Below are 24,592 nucleotides of genomic sequence, written 5' to 3' on the forward strand. Positions count from 1 at the left end.
ACAGCATTTAGGTTGGGTTCCGTTAGCTGGTTTGATGTATGGTAAATGGCTAGCTTAGGGTCATGTTAGGTTAACTGGAGGTTTGTGGAATATCTTGTTTATTAACAAGAGTATTTAAAGAAAAAGCTAGCTAAGGAAAGCTGGTTACCAAATACCTAGTAGGACTGTTGGATAAAAGCATCTAATCCTTTACACCAACACATGATGGAGATTTTAAAACAGCAATCTGGAATTCAAAAGCCTTCCTTACCAGGTTAATGTAGCACTTTAAGAGTACTTGCTCCAGTTCTTATTTAATCAGTGTTATTTTAGGAATTACTCTGGATTAATCTTTGATTTGGTGGCTTGGGGAAGACTGGGTGTGGCCTTTGGAGCATCCTGTCTGTTTAGGCACTGATTATGCTTTCCTTGCAGTCTCTGCCTCACTCTGATTAAGCTCTCCACATAATACCGTTCCTGTTGCAGCTGCTGCTTCCGGTTTTTTAAGTGGCTTTCAGTAGCCGTTAGTTTCTGGGATTGCTCAGTTAGCTGCAGTAATTCCTTCCGTGACTGTTGGTTCTCTCTTTTGATGCCACAGGCGTATTCAAAAAGAGACTGCTTTGCTGTCAACTCCAAGGCCTGGGCCTTCATATTAAGCTCTCTTCTTTTTCTCTTTCCCAGTAGCCTCTTGCCTGTATCCCTCAGTCGTTTCTCCAGTAATCTTTTCTCCTGGAGGAGCTGGGCCTGTACTTCCCGTTTCTTTGCCTCTGTCTCAGCTTGAACTTTTTCTCCTCCTGTAATGTTTGTATTTCTTTCTCCTGCTTTTCCTTTAACATAGCAATGTCCCTCATTGCCTGCAACTTCTGCTTCAAACTGTATTGGATCTTTTCCTTTTGCAAGAGTTCTGTTTTAAGCACTGACATTTGCTCTGCATATTTGGAGGCTGATTGTTGTCTTCTTCGTTCAATTTCTTCATTTTTTTGTAAATAGCTGTTCCATACCTTCTCGGGTTGCTTTCTGTACTCCTCAGTTTTGTCAGTCAGGTATTCCAGAAATAATCTGTTTTCAGCCTGGACAAGTAACTTTTCATGGTATATCCGCCTGCAGTCTTCCAGCTGCTGGTCCTGCTGGATTTGAGCATGTTTTATATGCTTGTTTAGATCGGTCATTTCCGCCATTGTCTTTTCTTTAAGGCATATCTCCACCTTTGTTAACTTCTCTTGCTTGAAAAGATTGTTTATTACAGTAAGATATGGTGTAAAGGACCTTCTGGGGCCCTTAGCAAACCTGAAAGAACAAATGAGACATTCTCTCTCAGTTCTTTATTAGGAAATAAGCGCACAACTGTCCTTTATTCATACAAGAAAAGATTTCTGAGCACTCATTATGTTCCGTACATTATGCAAGGTGTGGGGAATACAATTAGTGGTAAAGGATGAAGGATGTCGCTCATCATTTACAACGTGCGTTCACTACAACCCTGGAAGGTATTAACTCAGTTTTTAAAAAGGAAAAAACAGGTTCAGAGAGTTTAAGTGACTCGCCCATGACTCACACCACTAGCAAGTGGCAGAGCCTGTGTATGAAACCCAGACGTTATGACTTAACGCTGTTGGCAGCTACAAAGGGCCACAGAAACAGACTGGGAGATCGGGAGTAGAAATAATTTTCTAAGCTCTTTTTCATCATCTTTCCTGAGTTTGTGAGAACCCTTCAGTGAGAAGGAAGCTCCTCTCCAGTACCTACTCGTACCTGGAATCCAAGCATTCATCCTCAAGGTCGTGGCAACTGTGTAGTTCACTGAGGGCGATTGCTTTGGAGTGAGCGCTAGCATCAGGAACCTGTGCCTGCGAATCGTGGGAACAATGTGCAAGTGCGGGAAGTTCCCGTGGTTTATCCGTGCGGTGCTCAAAGGGTCTCGGCGCTGCCCAGCAATCCTGGAGGCCGCATCCTGCTCCAGTCCTAGCTGGTCCAGCCTGCAAAGGTTTAACCTCCTTGGCTACCGAATAAACCCCAGCAGTTGGTCCTCCAGTGGTTCCGGCCCCCGCTCTTAGCTGGTTCGACGTGAGAGGGACTCTCCTCGTTTTCCTGCTGTGTGAGCCCTGCCCTTGGGACCCCATCTCTTCTCGCCCTCCTCCTGGGGACAAGGGTATGTCCCTCGTAGGCTATAGAGGTCAGCGCCCTTTTCCTAGCTCCCTACAGCCTTCCTCTCGCTTCCTCAGCGACACCACTTCCTCTTCTCTGTCACTAGTTGACCCCTTAGCCCTGCCGGACGCTAAGAAGATGCCGCGGACACCGCCACGCCCCTTCGCCCGCTCCTTTCTGACGCCTTGGTTCTGTCTTCATTCGCAGCCCAGAACGTCGCGGAAGTTCCTCTAGCCATGCAGTGTCTCTATGGTCGGGTGGGCGGGGCTAGGAGGAAGATGGCGGCACCCGCAGCTGTAGCGGAGCCCCAGGCTTCTGGAGGTCCGCGACCCCCAGTGTGTCTGTTGGTGTTGGGAATGGCGGGATCCGGGAAAACCACCTTTGTACAGGTGATGTACACAGTGTGGGTGTAGTAGGGAAGCGCGAAAGGTTGCCTCCGGCAGGCGGAAGTCCAGGAAGAAAGCTAGGGAGGTTTCCGAGGAGTTGGAGGGTACCGGCGCGTGGCTTTCGTGGACTTCCCATCAACTTTAGTTCTTTCCCCGGCAAAGCCTCCTCGGGCCCTAGCCAGGTTAATTAAGGCTTTCTTCTGGGGCACCTTCAGTGCATACTCGGTCCAGGTTACCGCGTTGTGCAGGAATTGTCTTGCTGATAAAATTGCCAGTTTCTCGAAGGCAGGGGCTTACAAGTAACTTTAGAGATTAATACAGTGCTAGCACACAGGTTTTTGGTGATGATTTGACAAAGAATTATTTTTTGCACGCCTGTCATGTTCCATTCATTGGGGATATAGCGAAAATGAGGTTGACAAGATTTATTTATGGGACTAAATATTTAATAGAGGAGATAGAGAAAACCCACATACGAAAAATCAAAACAAGTAAACAAGTGACTATGAGTAGGGGAAGCTTTGTTAGATGGGTGATGAAGAAGGGTAGCATTTGAACTAGGAGCTGGATCTTAGAGGTGGACATAGTGGGTGGATATTTCAGGTAGAAGAAAATCTAACTGCAAAACTCTTAAGGCATGGGTGGTAAAGGAATGGAAGTTCTCTCTTGTCCCCTCTTTGTCTTCTTCCAACCCTCTCCCCATACATATCTCTGTAGAGGCTCACAGGACACCTGCATAACCAAGGCACTCCACCTTATGTGATCAACCTGGATCCAGCAGTACATGAAGTTCCCTTTCCTGCCAATATTGGTGAGTAAACTGGTAACATAACTTGTGTGAAGTGCTTTAAAGAGAGTGGAAAGACTCAAGCCTGCCAGTCTTCGGTGCTTTGTTTTTTCATGTTTTTTTTTCTAAACTATCTACTTTCATGTCCTTTGGATTTTCTTGAGTTCCTAAACATCTTAGGCGACTTTCTGTTTTTTTTTTTTTTTGAGACAAGAGTTTCTGTCTCCCAAGCCAGAGTGCAGTGGCATGATTCACAGCTCACTGCAGCCTCAACATCCCAGGCTCAAGGCTCAAGTGATCCTCCCATCTCAGCCTCCTGCCACCATGCTGGGCTAGTTTTGTTTTGTTTGGAGAGACAGGGCTTCTCATGTTTCCCAGGCTGGTCTTGAACTCCTGGGCTCAAGTGATCCTCCTGCCTTGGCCTCCCAGAGTGCTGGGATTACAGGTGTGAGCCACTGTGCCTAGCCTAATTCTTTTTTAAAAGTCATGTCTGCATTGCTTTTGTGTTGCCCTTGTCAGTAGTAGGCAATTAGGAAGAAGATTTTTTTCCCCTTGATTTTTGCCTCCCTTTTTCTAGGCATGTTTAAGTTGTATAAAACTTTTCACTTTGTGGAGACAAAACTCTCTACCATAACTTTAGAGCTCCTAGCCCTAACATTCATTTTTTTTTTTCATTTTTTAGCCCGAACATTCTTAATGAATTACTTGGCATTTATTCTTTGCAAGGAAGGAAACCAGTTTGAAAGTGGAGAAGGTGGTAGAAGAGAATGGTGACAAGAGAAGGCTAGAAACCTGTTTTACTTTCTTGCTAGTAGGGAATGTATATGTATTACATTCCAGTTAATTCTTTTTCTCCTCAGATATTCGTGACACTGTGAAGTATAAAGAAGTCATGAAACAGTATCCTTTTCCACATCTACTTTGGTGTTGACTCCTTCCTGGCTTCTTGTCTGTGTATTTTGTGGCTTTGAAAAAGTGCTTTTGCCTTTTCCTTGTAAAATATACAAGCAAAAGGATGGAAGCTGACTGTGGGAGAGGTAGGTGATCAGAAATACTATTTCAGCCTGAGATTTTAGTTTTCTTACCATCTCCCCAGATGGCAGGCAGTTGTAATTAAAGAGCAGCGAGTACGATATGATAACTGATAGCTACCTGGGTCCCACAAGGTAGTATTGCCTTGGAGGATCATCTGTTGGTCACCACCTCTTTAAAGTGGGAAACTCAGAAATGACTGGGTTTAGTTGGATTAATTCTTAGTAAATTGCTGTGTGAAATGTGTACTCTCTCTGTAGGCAAGTCTAAGTAGGAAGACTAATTATAATCTTGATTTATTCATGAGGATCAGGGCCGGAGGTATTATATAGGTGTCCTTAATGGCCAATGCTAGTGGTCTGTCACTCCCTGATGCACCTGTATTATTATTTGGCCACTTTGCTTTCTTCTTTTTGCCTGGCCATTCCTAAAATCTTAAATGAGTGAGCCAGACCTTGATAGTGAATGTTTCCCTGTAGTTAGGGTTGTCAAGGATTAGGTTGCCAGCATCCATTAATGGAACACTAATTCCATAATGCCATTTGTGTGAGTGATACCCTAGGTATGAACTTTATAAACTAACATATAAGCAATTTCAGTCCTCAACTTGGTGTCTAGATATGGACTTGGGCCCAACGGCGGCATAGTGACCTCACTCAATCTCTTTGCTACCAGATTTGATCAGGTATGCCTGTCTTTAATATATTAATATGGCTATGTAAAAATCTGCAACTCTTAAATGCCTTAGCTTGATCACATTGGTAAAGAAGAGTAGCAAACCTGACCATAAATATAGAAAATAAGTAGGCATTTTGTCAGACAGAGAAGTAGACTGTGAGAAGATGATCAGTATTGTCAGACACTTCACATTTTATATTTGTGATAGATAATAAAATCCAAAAGACCTGGATTATTTGCTTGACCTGTTCTTTGCTTGTGGTGTATTACCCTGAAGCTGAGATGGGACTATCTGGGAGTGGGATGGACTAGCAGTCATGGAATGGAAAGATAATGGGGCATTTTACTTGTGATAAATGTTTGTCATTCTTTAGGTTTTCTTTGTCACCTACTTCCATAAAAGTGTTTTATAATCATTGGGTTTTTTTACTCTGATGTCATGCCATGACACAGGCTGTTAACATTTTCTTTTTTTTTGAGATGGAGTCTCACTCTGTTGCCCAGTCTGGAGTACAGTGGTGCAGTCTTGGTTCACTGCAACCTCCACCTCCTGGGTTCAAGTGATTGTCCTGCCTCAGCCTCCTGAGTAGCTGGGCCTACAGGCAGGCGTCACCACGCCTGGCTAATTTTTTGTATTTTTAATAGAAATGGGCTTTTGCCCTGTTAGCCAGGATGGTCTCTATTTCCTGACATCGTGATCCGCTTGCCTCGGCCTCCCAAAGTGCTGGGATGACGGGCATGAGCCACCACATCCGGCCCATGGCTGTTGACATTTTGACAAGAGATACAACTTGACATTGACAGATCAAAGTCCTCAGCTTCTCAGGTCCTTGGGTTGTTCCCCAGGGTGGTATTGCAGTGCTGCTGATGTGGCTGTGCTGCCTTAGTTCAGCCTGTTGATTCCTTGTTGTCCTAAGATTGCAAACATTCAGTAGGTGATTGAGGGATTCAGTAGATGATAGTGCCTGTGAGGTATGCCACCCTGGAGAGAGCCCTGTGATTTTGTATTGAAATCGGAGTTTATTGTCATTGACATCTTTTTCTTTTAGGTGATGCAATTTATTGAGAAGGCCCAGAACGTGTCTAAGTAAGTGATTTCAGTTGAACACCCATTTATTACTCTCTAATTGACATATTTCTAGGCCTAATGGAGGATCTGGGATACCATCAACCTCTGAAAGGGTATAGATTGAGGAGAAACCATTAGGAGTGAAAAAAAAGTTCAGCAAGAAAATCGTTAAGATGCTTTAGAGTATAGATCTAAATTTAATATCATTCCATCCTCAATTACTTTGATCCACAATTTACATGTCTTCTTAGGCAGTATTTTGAGACTTTGTCCAAATTCAGTTGTCCACCTGCCTTCTCTTGGGAAACCATGCTTGTTGCCATTAAAGTCTCTGAAATACCTTTCTAGTTTTATTTAAATGAATATAGTCCACATGGTTCAGAGAAAATTTTTTACTTTAAAAAGTATCAAAATAGGAAATATTTATTCTTATGGTCATTACCAACACAGTTAGCTGTTATTCAAGGTTTACTTTTTTTTAAAAAAAGTAATGTATAAAAATTCAAACCATACATGTTATTTACAAGATGAAACCATCACCCTGATTTCCATTAGAAGTAATGCCATTATTCAGTGACTAGCATTCCACAATTCTATATACATAGATAGAAGGATGAATGGATAAACATACTTTTACAAAGATGGGGTACTGGAGGTAGCTTTTGTTTTGTTTGTTTTGAGACAGGGTCTTGCTCTGTCGCCTAGGCTGGAGTTGAGTGTAGCAATCTCAGCTCACTGCAGCTTCCACCTCCCTGGTTCAGGTGATCCTTCCACCTCAGCCTCTCAAGTAGGACTAAAAGTATGATCCACCACACCTGGCTAATTTTTTTTTTAATCTAATTTTTGGGACAGAGTCTTGTTCTGTTGTCCAGGCTGGAGTGTGGTGGTATGATTTCGGCCCACTGCAACCTTCCCCTCCAAGGTTCAAGCAATCCTTCTGCTTTAGCCTCCCAAGTGGCTGGTATTACAGGTGGCTGCCACCATGCCTGACTAATTTTTGTATTTTTAGTAGAGATGGGGTTTCACCATGTTGGCCAGGCTGGTCTCAAACTCCTAACCTCAAGTGATTTGCCCGCCTCAGCCTCCTAAAGTGCTGGGATTACAGGTGTGAGCCACCATTCCCAGCTATTTTGTATTTTTTGTAGAGATGAGGTTTTGCTGTGTTGCCTAGTCTGGTCTGAAACTTGTGGGTGCAGGTGATCTGCTTGCCTCAGCCTCCCAAAGTGCTGGAATTATAGGTGTGAGCCACCAAGCCTGGCCTAGAGGTGTTTTTTTTAAAAACAGCAGCTTTATTAAGATATAATTTGGCTGGGTGCGGTGGCTCATGCCTGTATTTCCAGCACTTTGGGAGGCTAAGTGGGGTGGATCACCTGACCTGAGGTCAAGAGTTTGAGACCAGCCTGGCCAACATGGTGAAACCCCATCTCTACTAAAAAAGATACAAAAAATTAGCAGGGTGTGGTGGCACGCACCTGTAACCCCAGCTACTCGGGAGGCTGAGGCAAGAGAATTGCTTGAATCCAGGAGGCGGAGGTTGCAGTGAGCTGAGATTGCACTATTGCACTCCAGCCTGGGCGAGAGGGTGAGACTCCGTCTCAAAAAAGCAAAACAAAACAAAACAAAAAAGATATAATTCACGTACCATAAAGTTCACTCGTTGAAAGTGTATGGTTGTTTTAGTCTGTTCACAGAGTTGTTTGTTGATCATTACTATGTAACTTCAGAATATTTTCATCATCCTAAAAAGAAACCCCATACTCATTACCAATTACTCTTTATTTTCTGTTTCTCTCAGCCCCTAGTGGCTACCATTTTCCATTCCCATTGACAATATGATTTCTCCACAACCGGTTCCTCCGTAACGTTGCCAACATTTGTTGTTATTGTTGTTTTTGATTATAGCCATTCTAGTGGGTATAGAGTGTTATCTCATTGTGGTTTTTAACTTTTATTTCCTTAATAACTAATGATATTGAGCATCTTTTTAATGTACTTATTGGCCGTTGGTATATATTTGTAGAAATGTCTATTAAAATTCTTTGCCAATTAAAAAAATGTTGATATAATTTGTAATTATGTCAAATTAATTCACAAAAAAGTCAGTACATTTCATAAAAATAGCTTTATTGAGATAATTCACATACCATACAATTCACCCATTTGAAGTATATAATTCAGTGGCTTTTAGTATATTCACAGAATTGTACAACAATCACCGCAGTCAATTTTAGAATATTTTAATCATCTCAATAAGTAACCTGATATTCTTCAGCTAGCACTCCCCTATCCCATTCCTCCCATTCTTCTTCCTCTGTTCCACACACCGCTCTCACCCCACCCTAAGCAACCAGATATTTCCCAAGAGATTTACATCCTATTTTTGCTTCTTTCATTTTTAATGCATTATGTTTCTGTAGCTATAATAGTTTCCCCTGTGATCATTTGCAGCAACTCGTGGTCTGCTGTTCCTGCCCATTAGCGTGAATATTGGACATTGAACAGAGTGTAGGGGATCATCATGTGTAGTTTGAGGGCAATAGGAGGAAGTTAGATTTGGCAGTGTGGAGAGCTTATTCCAGTATTGGATAACCAGATGTTTATCGTCTTATATGATGGAATATCCTTTAGCATAACACATGTAACACTTTTTTAATGATCTTTCTTGACATAGATATGTGTTGATCGACACACCTGGACAGATTGAGGTATTCACCTGGTCAGCTTCTGGGACAATTATCACTGAGGCCCTTGTGAGTATTCTAGGACTTGCTACTGAGAGTAGCTAGAGGGGCTAGAATGGGTGAGAATTTATTTTTAATTGCCTTGGATGTTATATGGCAGGGAGTTGTAGAAGCTCTGCACACCCTGCCCAAAGTGGTTTTCCCTTGCTAAGGATGGTGGAAAAAGAGTTTGAGGACAGGTTGTGAGCCCTCTGACCAAGGCTTTGATTATTTTGTGGCTTTAGGCATCCTCATTTCCAACAGTTGTCATCTATGTAATGGACACATCAAGAAGTACCAACCCAGTGACTTTCATGTCCAACATGCTCTATGCCTGCAGGTAATTGATTATTGGTGGGCACAGTTCCATCAAGGTATAAGGCCTTTTTCTTTTCTTCTTCCTCTTTGTTTTTGAATCTGGTTGCTTATCCCTGGATTTGTGCACATTCATATATGCTATTCAGTTGAGTGGCTGTAAGCTGAGGAAGGTCAGAGGAGAAAAGAGGCACATGTGCTGTTGGTGTTCCCTCTCAGTATGCTCTGATCGTCCTCCCTTGTTGTTACAAAAATAGGTGATGTATGAATATGAGCTGTCTGATAGTTGTTCCCAGTTGAATAAAATCCAAGTCTAAATAGGGTAGAGTCCTCTGGTCTGGGTCTGTCACTTGGAGGCCAAGGTGGGAAGATCGCTTGAGCTTGGGAGTTTGAGACGGGCTGGGCAACAAGACTCTGTCTCTACAAAAAATTAAAATTAGCCAGCGTGGTGGCACGCCCCTGTAGTCCCAGCTACTTGGGAGGTTGAGGTGGGAGCATTGCTTGAGCTCAGGTGGTTGAGGCTGTAATGAGCCATGATTGTGCCACTGTACTCCAGCTTAGGGCAATAAGACCCTGTCTCAAAAAAGAAAAAGAAGAAGAAGAAGAATAGAATCCTCTGGCCTGAATGATGCTGGTAGAGTGAAATTGTAACATGAGGAGATACCATGATAAGAAAATTTATCCATAATTGTAAAATGCACAGGTAGCCAGGCATGGTGGCTCATGCCTGTAATCCCGGCATTTGGGGAGGCTGTGCTGGGAGGATTGCCTAAGCCAAGGAATTTGGGACCAGCCTGGGCACCATGGTCAAACCCCCATCTCTACTAAATATACAAAAAATTAGCTAGGCATGGTGATGTGTGCCTGTAGTCCCAGATACCTGGGAGGCAGAAGTGGGAGGATTACTTGAGCCTGGGAGGCCAGACTACAGTGAGCTGTGATCATGTCACTGTACTCCAGCTTGGGCAACAGAGTGAGACCTTGTCTCAAAAAAATAAAATGCACAAGTTTGCCCCAAATGTGGCACCATTAGCAGAGGAAGGGCATGCTTCACTGGATTATATTAGTGCATTAAGACTGAGGAGCAAGGCAGACAGTTATTAAAGCTCAAGGAATTTAATTTTGAGGGTACACAAAAGTCATCACCAACATTTGTCTCTTCTAATATGACAAAGGATGTGCCTTTTTGTTGGATGCAAAAAATCTTGATCCAAATAGAAATCTGAATATTGACAGCATTATTTTATTTTCATATTGTTTATTTATTTATTTATATACTTTTTGAGATGGAGTCTCACTCTGTCGCCCAGGCTGGAGTACAGTGGCATGATCTCAGCTCACTGCAATTTCCACCTCCTGAGTTTAAGTGATTCTCCTGCCTCAGCCTCCTGAGTATCTGGGATTACAGATGCCCATCACCATGCTTGGTTAATTTTGTATTTTTAGTTGAGATGGGGTTTCACTGTGTTGGCCAGGCCGGTCTCAGACTCCTGAGCTCAAGTGATCTGCCCACCTTGCTTGGCCTCCCAACGTGCTGGGATTACAGGCATGAGCCACTGTGCCTGGCCCATTTTCATATTAATTGTTTAAAAGACAATTATTTTATTTGTCTGATAGTGGTAATCATTTCTTTAAAAAATAATTGTTTATTAATTAATTATTTTAGAGTCAGGGTCTTACCATGTTGCCTAGGCTGGTTTTGAACTTTTGGGCTTAGGCAGTCCTCCCAGGTTGGACTCCCAAAGTGCTGGGATTACAAGTGTGAGCCATCACACCCAGCTGGTAATCATTTCATGATGTACATACAGTTGACCCTTGGACAATTTTGGGGTTAGAGGAGCCAGCCCCTTCGGTGTGGAAGACCCGAATATAACTTTGACTCCCCCAAAACATAATTACTAAAGGCCTACTGCTGATTGGAAACCTTGCTGGTAACATAAACAGTAGATTAACACACATTACATATATTATATTCTGTATTCGTATAATAAACTAAGCTAGAGAAAATAAGGGGAAGATAATTATTCATTAAGTGAAGTAAATCATCATAAAACTCTTCATTCTCATCATCTTCACTTTGAGTAGTCTAAGAGAAGGGGTTGTCTTGCTATTTCAGGGCTGGCAGAGGTGGAAGAAAAGCTGCATACAAGTAAACCTTGCAGTTCAAAACCCATGTTGTTTAAGGGTTAACCATGTATCAAAATATCCTCTTATACACCTTAAATATATACAGTTTTTATTTGTCAAGTATACCTCAGTAAGGCTGGGGGTAGAAACATTTTAAAAATATTACTACAGATTGGAAAAAATTTTAATGTTCTTTTCTCAGCCTTACTGAGGTATAATTCACAAACAAAAATTGTTATCTATTTACATGTCATTTGTAAAACATAAAGGAGATAATACATATAAAAGTGCTTATTAGCACAGTACCTAGATTACACAGGTTGAGTATCCCTTATCCAAAAATTTGAAATCTGAAATGCTTCAAAATCTGAGACTTTTTGAACACTGATATGACACTCAGAGGAAATGCTTATTGGAGGATTTTGGATTTTCAGATTTGGGATGCTTAACCAATAAGTATTTACAAATATTCCAGAATCTGAAATCCAAAACACTTCTGGTTCCAAGTATCTCAGATAAGAAATTCTCAACCTGTAATCGGTATTCAATAAATGTTCATTTCCTTCTCTGAAAAATACCAATTTGATAAAAAGCAAAACAACACGTTCAATACTAAGGCATTATTATTTCAAATGAGAGTGAGAGTGTGTGTGTTGTTTCTGGGTGGTGGTTATTTTCCTGTTGGGAGAGACGATGTGTGTGTTATGTAAAATGGATGGACTGGGCATGGTGGCTCACACCTGTAATCGCAGCACTTTGGGAGGCTGAGGTGGGTGGATCATGAGGTCAAGAGATTGAGACCATCTCGGCCAATGTGGTGAAACCCGGTCTCTACTAAAAATACAAAAATTAGCTGGGCGTGGTGGAGTATGCCTGTAGTCCCAGCTACTGAGGAGGCTGAGGCAGGAGAATTGCTTGAACCGGGAGTTGGAGGTTGCAGTGAGCCAAGATTGCGCCACTGCACTCCAGCCTGGTGACAGAGTGAGACTCCATCTCTTAAAAAAAAAAAAGGAAAAAAAGAAAAAGTAGATGACTGCTTTTTAGATTCTGAACTCATTCCCCTTCTCTTACTTAGTCCCAACATGCTGACACTGGACGAGCAAGAGCTCATGTGCTTTTTAAAATAACATCTCAATGTTTGGTTTTCAGCATCTTATACAAAACCAAGCTGCCTTTCATTGTGGTCATGAATAAAGTAAGTGTATTCTTCCTGCTGTGATTCACCATTTTTCATCAGAACCTTGTGGTTAGAAGGTTTGGGTGGGTGAGAAGGATTATTTCAGATGCTGGAGACCAGATTCAGGCTTTACTGAAACAAATTCATAGGCACTTTGAGAAAATGAATCAATCAGATTGAATAAGTAATTGTTACTAACTCTTGTCTAAAACTATTTTAGGTAAGGTAGAGTAGCCCCTCAACCATAGTGTGTAGATTATCCCTCGGAGTCAAGACTATAATTACGAGAGGGACAACTAGTCTACTGGGAGTGGCAATTAGAAAATATAAAACTTCCCTGTTGGTTGATGGCTAGGATGCAAGAGACCTTTTGACTTCAGAGCCTGGAATATGCTGGTGTCCATTCTGGCCCTGGTTACTTGGCAATGGATAGTGGAGGGTCAACTAAGAGGATACACATCTTCATTTAATTACAATGACTACACAACGATTGTGGTTCTTTGTGGCTTGTTGCAATGGAGGGGAAATAGAAGCAGAGAAAGAAAATAATATGGATGATATGCTCATTGCTGTCACTACTTAATTTAAATAATAAATTTTGCCTTTGTTATCTCTGGTTGCTCATAATTGACTTCTCTCTGGTACAGACTGACATCATTGCCCACAGCTTTGCAGTGGAATGGATGCAGGATTTTGAGGCTTTCCAAGATGCCTTGAATCAAGAGACTACATACGTCAGTAACCTGACTCGTTCAATGAGCCTGGTGCTAGATGAGTTTTACAGCTCACTCAGGGTAAATTTTCTCTCCTGCTCACACTGACAGCCTCTCCAGATTACCTGTTAACCCACAGAACTGGCTTTGAACCTGGCTGAGAAAGGAAGCTTATTACCTATTGAAAAATAACTTTTAAATCATTGCTTATTAAAAATTGTAGAGTGTACAAGAATAAGATAGGGACTCCAACTTCAGTGTTTATAGTCTATTTGGGAGAGAAGGCTATACATAGAATTAAAACATACGATATATTGTAGTAAGTACTTTAAGAAAGATTGGAAGTTGGGCCTGATGACTGTGAGGCAGCAGATCAAAATGACCGATTTTGGAGGTTGTAGCATTAGAGGTATGCTTTGAAGAAGGGTAAGATTTACGTAAGCAAAAGCAGAGTGAGTTAATTGCCCAAGCAAAGGCATAGACAAAAAATCATAGAAAGTGATTTGGTTTGGTTTGTTAGGGAATAGATAATAAGTCTTGTTAATTTTTCAGTTCTAATTATATCTTTTTTTTTCTTTTTTCCTTTGGAGAGGATCTTGCTTTGTTACCCATGCTGGAGTGCAGTGACATGATCACAGCTCACTGCAGCCTTGACTTCCTAGTCTCAAGGGATCCTCCTGCCTCAGCCTCCCAAAGTGCTGGGAGTATAGGTGTGGGCCACTGCACTCAGCCCATATCCTTCTTTTCCAATTTATTTCCCATGAACTTATTTCCATGACTTTTGACTAGGTGTGCTGTTTTTGTTCTTTTTTAGCCTGGCTTTTTGCCAAAAACTTCTCAAAGTATAAACCTCTTTTCATTAAGATTTTTTTTGACACTTGGACAAGTTAATATACATCATTAAGAAATATACAGTGGTGGTTTCTTTAGTGGTATTTATGATGCTTTTTGGCAGGTGGTGGGTGTCTCTGCTGTTCTGGGTACTGGATTAGATGAACTCTTTGTGCAAGTCACCAGTGCTGCTGAAGAGTATGAAAGGTGAGGATAAAGGAAAATTCTATTGATGACATTCTTAATAAGCTACAATTCTGATACGGTATCAGTTTTTCCAGGAAAAGCATTAAGTTTTCATCATGGATGTATTATATTTGCCTTGCATATGTGTATTGAATCAGGCCACACTTAGAAGTAACAAGTTCCCTTTAACTTTTTTTTTTTAATAGTAGTATAAATCTTCACTATATTGAGTGATTAAGAGCGGAGATCATTAGACTTTTCTGTAAAGAGCTAAATAGTAGATATCTCAGGCTTTGTGGACCATACAGTCTGTTGCAACTGCTGACTTCTGCCAGTGTAGGGCAAAACTGTCTTTAAACAGTTTGTAAAGGAATGGGCTTGGCTGGTGTTACAGTAAAACATTATTTATGAAAACAGGCAGTGGGCTGGATTTGTCACTGAGGTTGTTGTGATAATTGAGAAAACATGTATACAGCACTATCACAATTGCTAACATATAGCAAGCACATTTTATAATAAATGTTATAACTATTGTCATTGTTAATCCTGGAATTCCATTTAACTAAAGGAAAGTGGAGTCAGAGCACCTATATGCTTTCCTTAGGCCTGTGGCATGATAGCCGGCTTATTAGCATGCGTCTTTGGCTTCATATTTTGCAAGATCCTAACAACCACGTTTTGGTTTTCAGACACGTTATTTTAATTTTGATTCATTAGACGTAAGGATGTTATCAAAACCTTAGCATAGACTCTTTCCTGTCTCCTTTCATTGTTGTTATGTTATATAAAGTACGTAATTGTATGTTGCATGTCCTGAGCTCAACAGGCTTACCTTTTACTTATCTCAGCCTTTTATCTCTAATGAATGATGATCTCCTCAGTCATGTTCTCACCAGTATTAATCTTTCCAGCCCAGCAGTCAGGATTGCATATCCTGGTTCCAAGGTGGGAGCAAGCACCTTGGCTTTTAATTCCATTAGGTAGACTCTGTCAGTGACTAAGATTTGTTACATCTGATGTTTTATTATTGTCAGAATCCTAGGAAAATAGAGGAGATAAGGGGCAGTGGGGAGTGGTTAGGATAGATGATTAAGCAGTGGAATTTAGAAAGTGTTTCTGTTTGCAGGGAGTATCGGCCTGAATATGAACGTCTGAAAAAATCACTGGTAAGAAGGGAAGCTGTTTGTATATTTTAAAAGGGACATTAAAAAAACCCAGCTCAATCCTGATGACATAAGTGCTTTTGTTTTGGTTATTAATGTTTCTTTTATTTAATTAAAAAACTTTTTGTGGCTTTATTGAGGTATAATTGGTTAATGAAGTTTCATGTATCTTATAAATACTTGTTAATTTAAATTTGTAAATTTGTATGTATGTTGTCTGGGTACAGAAAGCCTCCTTAATTTTTCTTCCCTTTCAGAGGTCAATTTAAAGCTAGTTGTAGAATTTTGTTTGAGAATATAGTGGTGGTTCACAACTCCTTTTTTTGTTTTTGAGAAAGGATCTAACTGTTGCCCAGGCTGGAGTGCAATGGCACGATCATCGCTCACTGCAGCCTCAACCTGCTAGGCTTAAGCGATCCTCCCATTTCAACCACCTGAGTAGCTAGGACAGTATGTGTGTACCACATCCCTGGCTAATTTTATTTTGTAAATTTTTTGTACAAACAGGTCTTGCTGTGTTGCCCAGGCTGGTCTCAAATTCCTGAGCTTCTGTGATCCTTCCCTCTGGGCCTCCTGTAGTGCTGGATTACAGGCATGAGCCACCACACCCAGCCTTCTCTTATCTCAAATGATCAAGTGTCCTGCTTCCATAGGCTCATTGGGTCCTTTGTCTCTGAGCCTTCCTGTTATGTCTACTTCAGGGTTTTGTGTTTTTTCCCCATATAATAAAGTTTATTGTATCTTTTTTTTTTTCATTTTGTAGCCTGGGGATCAATAAAAAGTAATGCTTTCTATCTAGGCATTTTCCCTAGCCCATTTAAATGTTCCAGATCCACCCTGGCCTCAACTCAATAGTTTGGAATTGAGGGTTCTTTTGAAATGTTTTTGGGTTCAGTTTCTGAATCCTTTAAATCAGTGTGTAGAGCCCTCCAGTCTGAACTTCTGCTATAACCCAGGTCTATGCTGCTTAGTGTTTCTGTCCCTATACCAGATGTCCCTTTGCATCAGTTGTTATGTAGCCTCTGTATGTGTATAATTCTTCATTTCCACTGAGAAGTCTGGCATCTAATTTGGGGCTCCTTTTTGAATATGATGACATTTTTCTCTGTATATACAGGCAAATGCAGAGAGCCAACATCAGAGAGAACAACTAGAACGCCTTCAAAAAGATATGGGTTCTGTAGCCTTGGATGCAGGGACTGCCAAAGGTATTGAGGGCTTCTTGGTATTAGGAACTAAAAAAAGGTTACACTTATTTCTACTCAGCAGGATTCTATTTATATATGAGAGAGAAAAAGAGAAAGGAAATACGGTTTTATACATATCTATACACATACATATATATATACACACACACAACACACATATATGCATACATACATATTAAAAATAAAGGATTTGGAGAGGCAAACAACTGGAAATTTTATACAGCTATACCACTTTGGATTCCTCTTTCAGGAAGTTTTTGCTTTACTTTGGCAATATACTTGATGTGTGCTGTGGGTTTTTTTTTTTTTTTTTTTTTTTGGTTTTGTTTCTAACACTTTTAATCCTCCCTAATTTTTTTATTTTTTGCATTTTATTTATTTATTTTTTGAGATGGAGTCTCGCTCTGTCACTCAGGCTGGAATGCAGTGGCGTGATCTCGGCTCACTGCAACCTCTGTCTTCTGGGTTCAAGCGATTTTCCTGCCTCAGCCTCCCAAGTAGCTGGGACTACAGGCGTGTGCCACCATGTCCGGCTAATTTTTTTGTATTTTTAGTAGAGACAGGGTTTCACCACGTTAGCCAGGATGGTCTGGAGCCCCTGGCCTCGTGATCTGCCCGCCTCCACCTCCCAAAGTGCTGGGATTACAGGTGTGAGCCACCATACCTGGCCTTCAAATTTTTTTATAATTAAAAGTTCTTTTTTACAGTTTGACCTTAAAATTTCAGATTTATAGAAAAGTTACATAAATAATACAAATGATTGCCATAATTCTTCAGATTCCCAAAATGTTAACATTCTACCACATTTACTTTATTCTTTTCTCTGTCCCAGCCTCCTGAGTAGTTAGATCTATAGGTGTGTGCCACCACGTCGGGCTAGTTTTAACATTTTTAATAGAGACGAGGTCTCATGATGTTGTCCAGGCTGGTCTTGAACTCTTGGTCTCAAGCAGCCCTCCTGCCTTGACCTCCCAAAGTGTTGGGATCATAGGCATGAGCTACTGTCCCCAGCTCACTTTTTTTTTTCTTTTAACTTGCTTTGATGAGCAGGGACTATTTACTTTTATGCCTGTACCATGTTGTTTTAATTATGTAATTATGTTCAACATCTGCTAGGTCACATTCTCCTCATAATTTTTATTTGGTTGTCCTTACATGGTCTTCCACATGAACTGGGTATCAACTTTATCTAGTCCCCTAAAAAGCTTTTTAGTATTTTTGTTGGGATTATATTATATTCATAATTAATTTAGGGAGAAGTGACATCTCTATGATGTTCAGTCTTGCTACCCAAGACCATGGAGTGTCTTTGTATTTGTCAGGTCTACTTGTGTCTTTCAGGAATGTTTATGGTTTTCCTCATGTAGGTTTTTCATATTTCTTTTTAAACTGTTTTTGTTATTTTAGCCAACCTTTTTGACCAAGAGTTTTTGCCTGTTTCTTTTTAATTTGTTTTTAAACAATTCATTTTTATTTGAGACAGGGTCTTGCTCTGTCACCCAGACTGGAGTGTAGTGGTGTGATCTTGGCTCACTGCAGCTTCCGCCTCCTGGGTTCAAGCTGTTCTCCTGCCTCAGCCTCCCTGGTAGCTGGAACTACAGGTGCTGCCACCATGCCTGGCTAAATTTTGTATTTTTAGTGGAGATGAGGTTTTGCCATGTTACCCAGGTTGGACTTGACCTCCTGGGCTCAAGTGATCTGCCCACCTCAGCCACTTAAAGTGCTGGGATTACAAGTGTGAGCCACTGCATCCAGCTTGAAATTTATGTATGAATGTATATATGTGTGTATTTATTTTTGAGGCGGAATCTAGCTCTGTTGCTGGAGTGCAATGGTGCAGTCTTGGCTCACTGCAACCTCTGCCTCCTGGGTTCAAGTGATTGTCGTGCCTCAGCCTCCCAAGTAGTTGGGACTACAGGCTTGCACCACCTCGCCTGGCTAATTTTTGCATTTTTAGTAGAGGCAGAGTTTCTCCATGTTGGTGAGGCTGGTCTTGAACTCCTGACCTCAGATGATCTGCCCGTCTCAGCCTCCCAAAGTGCTGGTATTACAGACATGAGCCACCATGACCAGCCGACTTTACTGAATTTTCAAAAATTTTTTGAGTTAGTTTTATCATTGGCTCTCCAGGGGTTTTTAGGTTAGTTTTCGTTTAGCATGCCTTCCACTCTGACCCCTGCATATTGATGAACTGCCCTCAAGGTTCAGGTGCAAGTCTCTTGTAGCTTAGTGGGATCCTGCAACCAAATTGACTGTACTTAAAAGAAAGGCTCCATTTATTTATTTATTGTCATAAATTGGGGCCAGGCGTGGTCGCTCATGCCTGTAATCCCAGCACTTTGGGAGGCAGAGGCGGGCAGATCACGAGGTCAAGAGATCGAGACCATCCTGGCCAATATGGTGAAACCCCGTCTCTACTAAAAATACAAAAAAATTAGCTGGGTGTGGTGGTACACGCTGGTAGTCCCAGCTACTTGGGAGGCTGAGGCAGGAGAATTGTTTGAACCCGGAGGGCAGATGTTGCCAGTGAGCCGAGGTGGTGCCACTGCACTCCAGCCTGGCGCCTGCTGATGGAATGAGATTCTGTCTCAAAAAATAATAAATAAATAAAATAAAATAAATTGGGCATACTTTTTTTTCTTCTTATCAGCAACACTAGCATTTTTTTCTTCTGGGACATCTTTCTTAAAGGAGTGATGTTTCTGTTCATGAAAGTTATTGCTATATTGAACAGCAAAGCTGAAAACAGACTGGGTTTACCAGTTAAGTGAACTCATTTGTGCCATCCTTGTTGCAAACCTTAGCAAAATACATTTTCATGTGCCACAGTCCTTTAGAATCACTTCTGAATATGTCAAGTGATTGTTAAAACTGCTGCTGCAAAGGGTCTGCTGTATTCCGCTAACCTGTTGTAGGGTGGGAGAGTTTAAGTAAATCATTTGAGGAAAGTCAAAAGTATAGTTGCATAATTGTTAGTTGGGCACAGAAATGAAGCGTTTACTGTCAGCATGTCCTGTCATCCTCCTTTCTCACAGGCCCCTTGAGATTTGTGCCAGTTGATGTTGCTGCCTCTAGCCACCCTTATTCCCTAGCCGAGCTCTCACAAGCCTCATAGGCTCCTGAAGAGAGAGTGGCCATGTCCTCCCATGGCAGTAGTGAGTTGACTAGATTTTCTTCTGATTACTGGAGCTCAGCCCTTATTAGTTTTTCTGAATAGAAAATTTTACTTCTGTTAGTGTATTTGATTTTCTATTTTCTCCTGCCTCCTCTTCTTAAATAATACCCTGGCTCCTCAATATCATTTCATCCTGTGTTTTCTGCAGACCTTCTCTGAACTTACATTTCCACCAGGAGGCTTCCTTAGCACTCCACACTTTCACTGTGACTCACCAGCACACTGGATCTGTTCAGGTGTTTTTAACTTTCATAGGAGAAACCATCACTCCTTCCAAGCTGTGAGCCAGTAAAAAGAATGATGCTACTACTAAGACAAGCTTCTTAAAAATTATTTTCCTAAGCTTAAAAAATGGGACTCCTAGGGCTGTTTGCCTTATGAAAGCACTTTGTGAACTAAGTATAGAAATGTTAAGTGGTATTAAGAATACATTTATAAGAGGTAAGATCCTGCATTTACCTGTATCATGAGCACTTTCATCCTGCCAGTTTATGATCATAGTTACTAGTGATTCCAAATCAACTTTTGAGGAGGCATATGCACTCATAGATATTTTCACTGTAGACAGCTTATCTCCTGTGCTGGACCCTTCTGAACTGATCCTGACTCGAGGAACCTTGGATGAAGAGGATGAGGAAGCAGACAGTGATACTGATGACATTGACCATAGAGGTGAGAGGTAGCTGAGGTGGCTCATGGCAACAGAGCATCTGCTTATCTTCACATTGTTTGTCCAAGAGTTTCTTACTGTTAAGCATGTAACCAGTAATAGTAGGGGAGAGGAGATGGTAAAGGATACAGCATCAGAAAAGAGTTTCCTATATTGAAAGTTCCTGTCCTGCCTACTGGAGGGTTAATATTGAGCTGATTATAGGCCTTTCATTAGTCTTGTGTCTCCTTATCTTTAGGTCCTAACTTGGTTTGAGGGATCCAGGACTTCTGTTTGTTGTTATTAGGATTTTGTTTTAAGATTACGTGTAAGGGCTGGGTGTGGTGGCTCATGCCTGTAATCCCACAGCTTTAGGAGGCCAAGGCAGGAGGATTGCTTGAGGCCAGGAGTTCTAGACAATCCTGAGCAATATAGTGAGTCCCAGTTTCCACAAAAAAGAAAAAAAAATGGCTGGGCGTGGTTGCTCACAGCTGTAGTCCAAGCTGCTTGGGAGACTGAGGTGGGTGAGTTGCTTGAGCCCAGGAATTTGAGGCTATAGTGAACTATGATTGTGCTACGGCACTCCAGCCTGGGCGACAAAGCAAGACCATCTCAAAAAGAGGAACACGTAGGTGGTATGGACTACGATAGAATGACTCTGGAAACCCAAATTCCACTTGGCATGGCTTTATGGACTGTGAGCAGAATCTGATTATTATTTTTTGAGATGGAGTTTTGCTTTTGTCTCCCAGGCTGGAGTGCAGTGGCGTGATCTCGGCTCACTGCATACTCTGCCACCCGGGTTCAAGCAATTCTCACACTTCAGCCTCCTGAGTGGCTGGGACCACAGGCATGTGCCACCACGCCCAGTTAATTTTTTGTATTTTTAGTAGAGACAGGGTATCGCCATGTTGGCCAGGCTGGTCTCGAACTCCTGACCTCAAGTGATCCACCCACCTTGGCCTCCCAAAGTGATGGGATTACAGGCGTGAGCCATAGCACTCTGCCAGAATCTGACTCTTAAAACAACCATAGGCCGGGTGCGGTGGCTCACGCCTGTAATCCCAGCACTTCGGGAGGCTGAGTCAGGTGGATCACCTGATGCCAGGAGTTCGAGATCAGCCTGGCCAATACGGCGAAACCCTGTCTCTACTAAAAGTACAAAAAATTAGCCAGGCTTGGTGGTGGGCACCTGTAATGCCAGTTATGCGGGAGGCTGAAGTGGGAGAATTGCTTGAACCTGGGAGATGGAAGCTGCAGTGAGCCGAGTGTACCATTGTACTCCAGCTTGGGCAACAAGAGTGAAAATTGGTCTCAAAAAAAAAAAGAAACAACTGCAGGGTTAAGGTCTAAGCTATGACCAAGAGCAAACCTTGGCCAGGCGTGGTGGCTTACACTGGTAATCCCAGCACTTTGGGAGGCTGAGGTGGGTGGATCACGAGGTTAAGAGTTCAAGACCAGCCTGGCCAAAATGGTGAAACCCCATCTCTACTAAAAATACAAAATTAGCCAGGCGTGGTGGTGAGCACCTGTAATCCCTGCTACTTGGGAGCCTGAGGCAGAGAACTGCTCAAACCTAGGAGGTGGAGGTTGCAGTGAGCCAGGATTATACCACTGCACTTCCAGCCTGGGTGACAGAGCGAGACTCCATCTCAAGGGGAGAAAAAAAAAGAAGCAAACCTTGTTGTTCTTTGGCTGAGTTTTATATGTAAATTGCCTCATTTAATCAGATTTCTTAAGATGTAATTTACCAACAGTAAAACTCAACTTTTTGAGTAATAGTTTGATGAACTTTAACAAACACATACTTTCTTGTAACCACCATCACAGTTGAAATGTAGAACACTTACCTCGACCCCCAAAACTTCCTCATGCCCCTTGTTTTTCAGTCCCTGTCCTGAACACCCAGTGCCTGGCAACCACTGACTGATACTGCCTTTTCCAGAATGCCATACAAATAGAATCACAGTATTTAGCCTTTTGCATTTGACTTTTTGGACTCAGTAGTATAGTCTATCCATGTTGTTGCATGTATCAGTAGTATGTTTTTTTTATTGCTGATAGTCCATTATTGTGGATGTACCACAATTTCTTTATCCATTCCCCAGTGGATTGATATTTGGGTGGATTTTAGCTGTTATGAGTAAAGTGACTATAAACATTTCCAAATAGATCTTTGTGTAGACATATGTTTTCATTTCTCTTGGTTAAAAATACCTACAAGTGGGACCTTATTTTAACTACTATGAGGGAGGTATTCTTTCTACTTACAAAGAAACATTTTGGGCAGCATGATAGAGCATGCTTCTAGAAGACATTTCCTCTTTGAGAAAGGTGAGTACTTAGTTTCTTAGAAGTAACATACTGTTTTCTGATGGATGGTTGATAGGGGCTCTAATCAGTTTTGTCTAATGAAAGAGAATTGAAAAGGAATTGTCCTTTTTTCCTTGCAGTTACGGAGGAAAGCCATGAAGAGCCAGCATTCCAGAATTTTATGCAAGAATCGATGGCACAATACTGGAAAAGAAACAACAAATAGGACACCCTAGGACACTTCACTTGTTTCTAGAAGTCCAGAATTTTGGACCTCTGTGTGAAAGAACTATCCTTACCTCTGACTGGGGGCTACCATAAGGGACAATTTTCTTGAGGGTAGCAGAGTTTCTCTTATTAGAGAAATACTTGTGACTCAGATGAAGTCAGGGCAAGAAGACCCTTCCTTGGCCTTTCCCCTGTATTTATGCAAGGAAGGATATACCGAGCTCATATTCTTCCAGCCCTACAACTTCAAGTTTTATCATTTGAACTCAAGTACTTTGGCTGCTGAGGAATGGAATCAAAAGAACATAGTCTCCTGGTGACCACTTCAGATCTCTTTTAGGCTGGATATATAGCCTCTACTTGCACCCCTCCGCCCCCCGCAGCTTTGTGCCCTTGACCCTGCACCATGAGTTGCCCTCCTATTAGTAGCCAGGGAAAAGGGAAACATGAGTTTGTCCAGAACAGCGGCAGAGTATTCTTGGCAATCCACAAATGTTGGTATGAAATATGCCTCACACTGTATAGCTCATTATAGGACGCCAGGTTTGTTGAAGAAAGTGGGCAAGACATGATTAATGAATCAGAATCCTATTTCAGTGGTGACTTGGATAAAGAGTGTTTAATTTTAACTTTGTTGTAAGACTACTTCTCATGATTTCAAATTAGCAAATTATGTAATTGTGAATAGATTCACTTCTGTTCAACAGAGGCTTAAGGCCACATGTCCAAAGTTGTCTCAATAAGGAGGTGATATTTTACTAAAGTTTCCCGTGTGTACATACTGAGTAAATACAGAGCTAGGCCCAGTTTGTATTGTACTCTGAACTTAATGCAAAGTCTCCTTGGTGATTTACACAAAGGCCATGGATTTAGGTTAGAGGCACATTTCATACATAACAGCCATTATAAAGGTTTGCCTTGCCTCCACATTTTACAGTATCTTAAAACAGTACATTTCTTTCAGGGAATTCTATCTCTGTGAGTCAGTACTCCAACTTAGTGGGTCTCACAGTATGGACCAGGAGCATCAGCATCACCTGGGGAATTGTTCAGCTTGCCTCTTAAAACCTGTGAACTCAGAAACTCTTGGCGGGGGGCGGGGCATGGGACGGCTAGCAGTCTGTTCTAGTAAGCCTTCCATGTGATTCTGGTGCATAGTAGCCTATGACATAATTCAAGACCAGGTGACTCTCAGATACTAATCCTCACATCATTTGTCTTCTCAGATTACCCTAGTCTTGACCATCTGGTGCCTGTTCTGCAATTTAACATTCTGCAGCAATAAAAGTGTTTTATTATGAAGTATTAATTTCAATGTTCCATACTTAGTGGGAACCAGTGGTCTCAGAATTTGAAACTATTCTTTAAGAGGAGAGCATTCGCAAAGCAAAACTCAAGCATACTTGGTTTTTCTCTGTAGTACATTTGAATGCTTTATCTTTCTTACAGAGTAACTTGTCTTCCCTATGCTTTAAGCTCCGAAAGGGTAAGGGCTAAGTCTTAATCATCTTTGTATCCCTTGCACAGGACTTAGAGAATAATTGGTATGCAATGTTTGCTGAATGAAATACATTCTCAGATAACTACTTTATGGAAACTGGCTAATGGCCACTTTCATTAATAAAGGAAAATGAAGACTGCAACAGAGGCTAGGTGTAATGGCCCATACCTGTAATCCCAGCACTTTGGGAGGCCAAGGCAGGCATATTAC

At 41.6% G+C, this 24,592-nt stretch overlaps 2 protein-coding genes and 1 non-coding gene across 3 annotated transcripts; 1 reads left to right on the plus strand and 2 right to left on the minus strand.

The window, feature by feature from the left end:
• Window positions 1-305: 305 nt before the first annotated feature.
• On the minus strand, window positions 306-2,318 carry CCDC121 (coiled-coil domain containing 121). Its single transcript, XM_012475413.2, is given in 3 exon segments — window positions 306-767; window positions 770-1,266; window positions 1,732-2,318. Coding segments are annotated over 3 exon segments (1,317 nt in total). The 5' UTR covers window positions 2,100-2,318; the 3' UTR covers window positions 306-315.
• A 51-nt stretch (window positions 2,319-2,369) lies between these two features.
• GPN1 (GPN-loop GTPase 1) lies at window positions 2,370-24,186 on the plus strand. The gene is made up of 14 exons (XM_012475414.3): window positions 2,370-2,513; window positions 3,228-3,321; window positions 4,158-4,197; window positions 4,948-5,014; window positions 6,057-6,094; window positions 8,748-8,826; window positions 9,042-9,136; window positions 12,388-12,433; window positions 13,063-13,209; window positions 14,084-14,166; window positions 15,272-15,311; window positions 16,426-16,516; window positions 20,256-20,363; window positions 22,794-24,186. Exons 1-14 carry the CDS (start codon window positions 2,403-2,405, stop codon window positions 22,877-22,879), a joined length of 1,125 nt encoding a protein of 374 aa, XP_012330837.3. The 5' UTR covers window positions 2,370-2,402; the 3' UTR covers window positions 22,880-24,186.
• On the minus strand, window positions 16,064-16,170 carry LOC135269819 (small nucleolar RNA SNORA36 family). Its single transcript, XR_010338070.1, has one exon. It is a non-coding gene; the product is annotated as a small nucleolar RNA SNORA36 family (small nucleolar RNA).
• Window positions 24,187-24,592: the final 406 nt, after the last annotated feature.

This window comes from Aotus nancymaae, unplaced genomic scaffold, assembly GCF_030222135.1.
Source record: "Aotus nancymaae isolate 86718 unplaced genomic scaffold, 86718_ANA_hifiasm-v0.15.2.pri h1tg000057l, whole genome shotgun sequence".
Classification (NCBI taxonomy): domain Eukaryota; kingdom Metazoa; phylum Chordata; class Mammalia; order Primates; family Aotidae; genus Aotus; species Aotus nancymaae.

Bases quoted from the DNA above. Each gene is read 5' to 3' on its own strand.
- GPN1 (XM_012475414.3), top strand. From the start codon at position 2,403: ATGGCGGCACCCGCAGCTGTAGCGGAGCCCCAGGCTTCTGGAGGTCCG. The intron at 9,137-12,387 runs GTAATTGATTAT...TTTGGTTTTCAG, and splicing joins AACATGCTCTATGCCTGCAG to CATCTTATACAAAACCAAGC. The intron at 14,167-15,271 runs GTGAGGATAAAG...TTCTGTTTGCAG, and splicing joins GCTGCTGAAGAGTATGAAAG to GGAGTATCGGCCTGAATATG.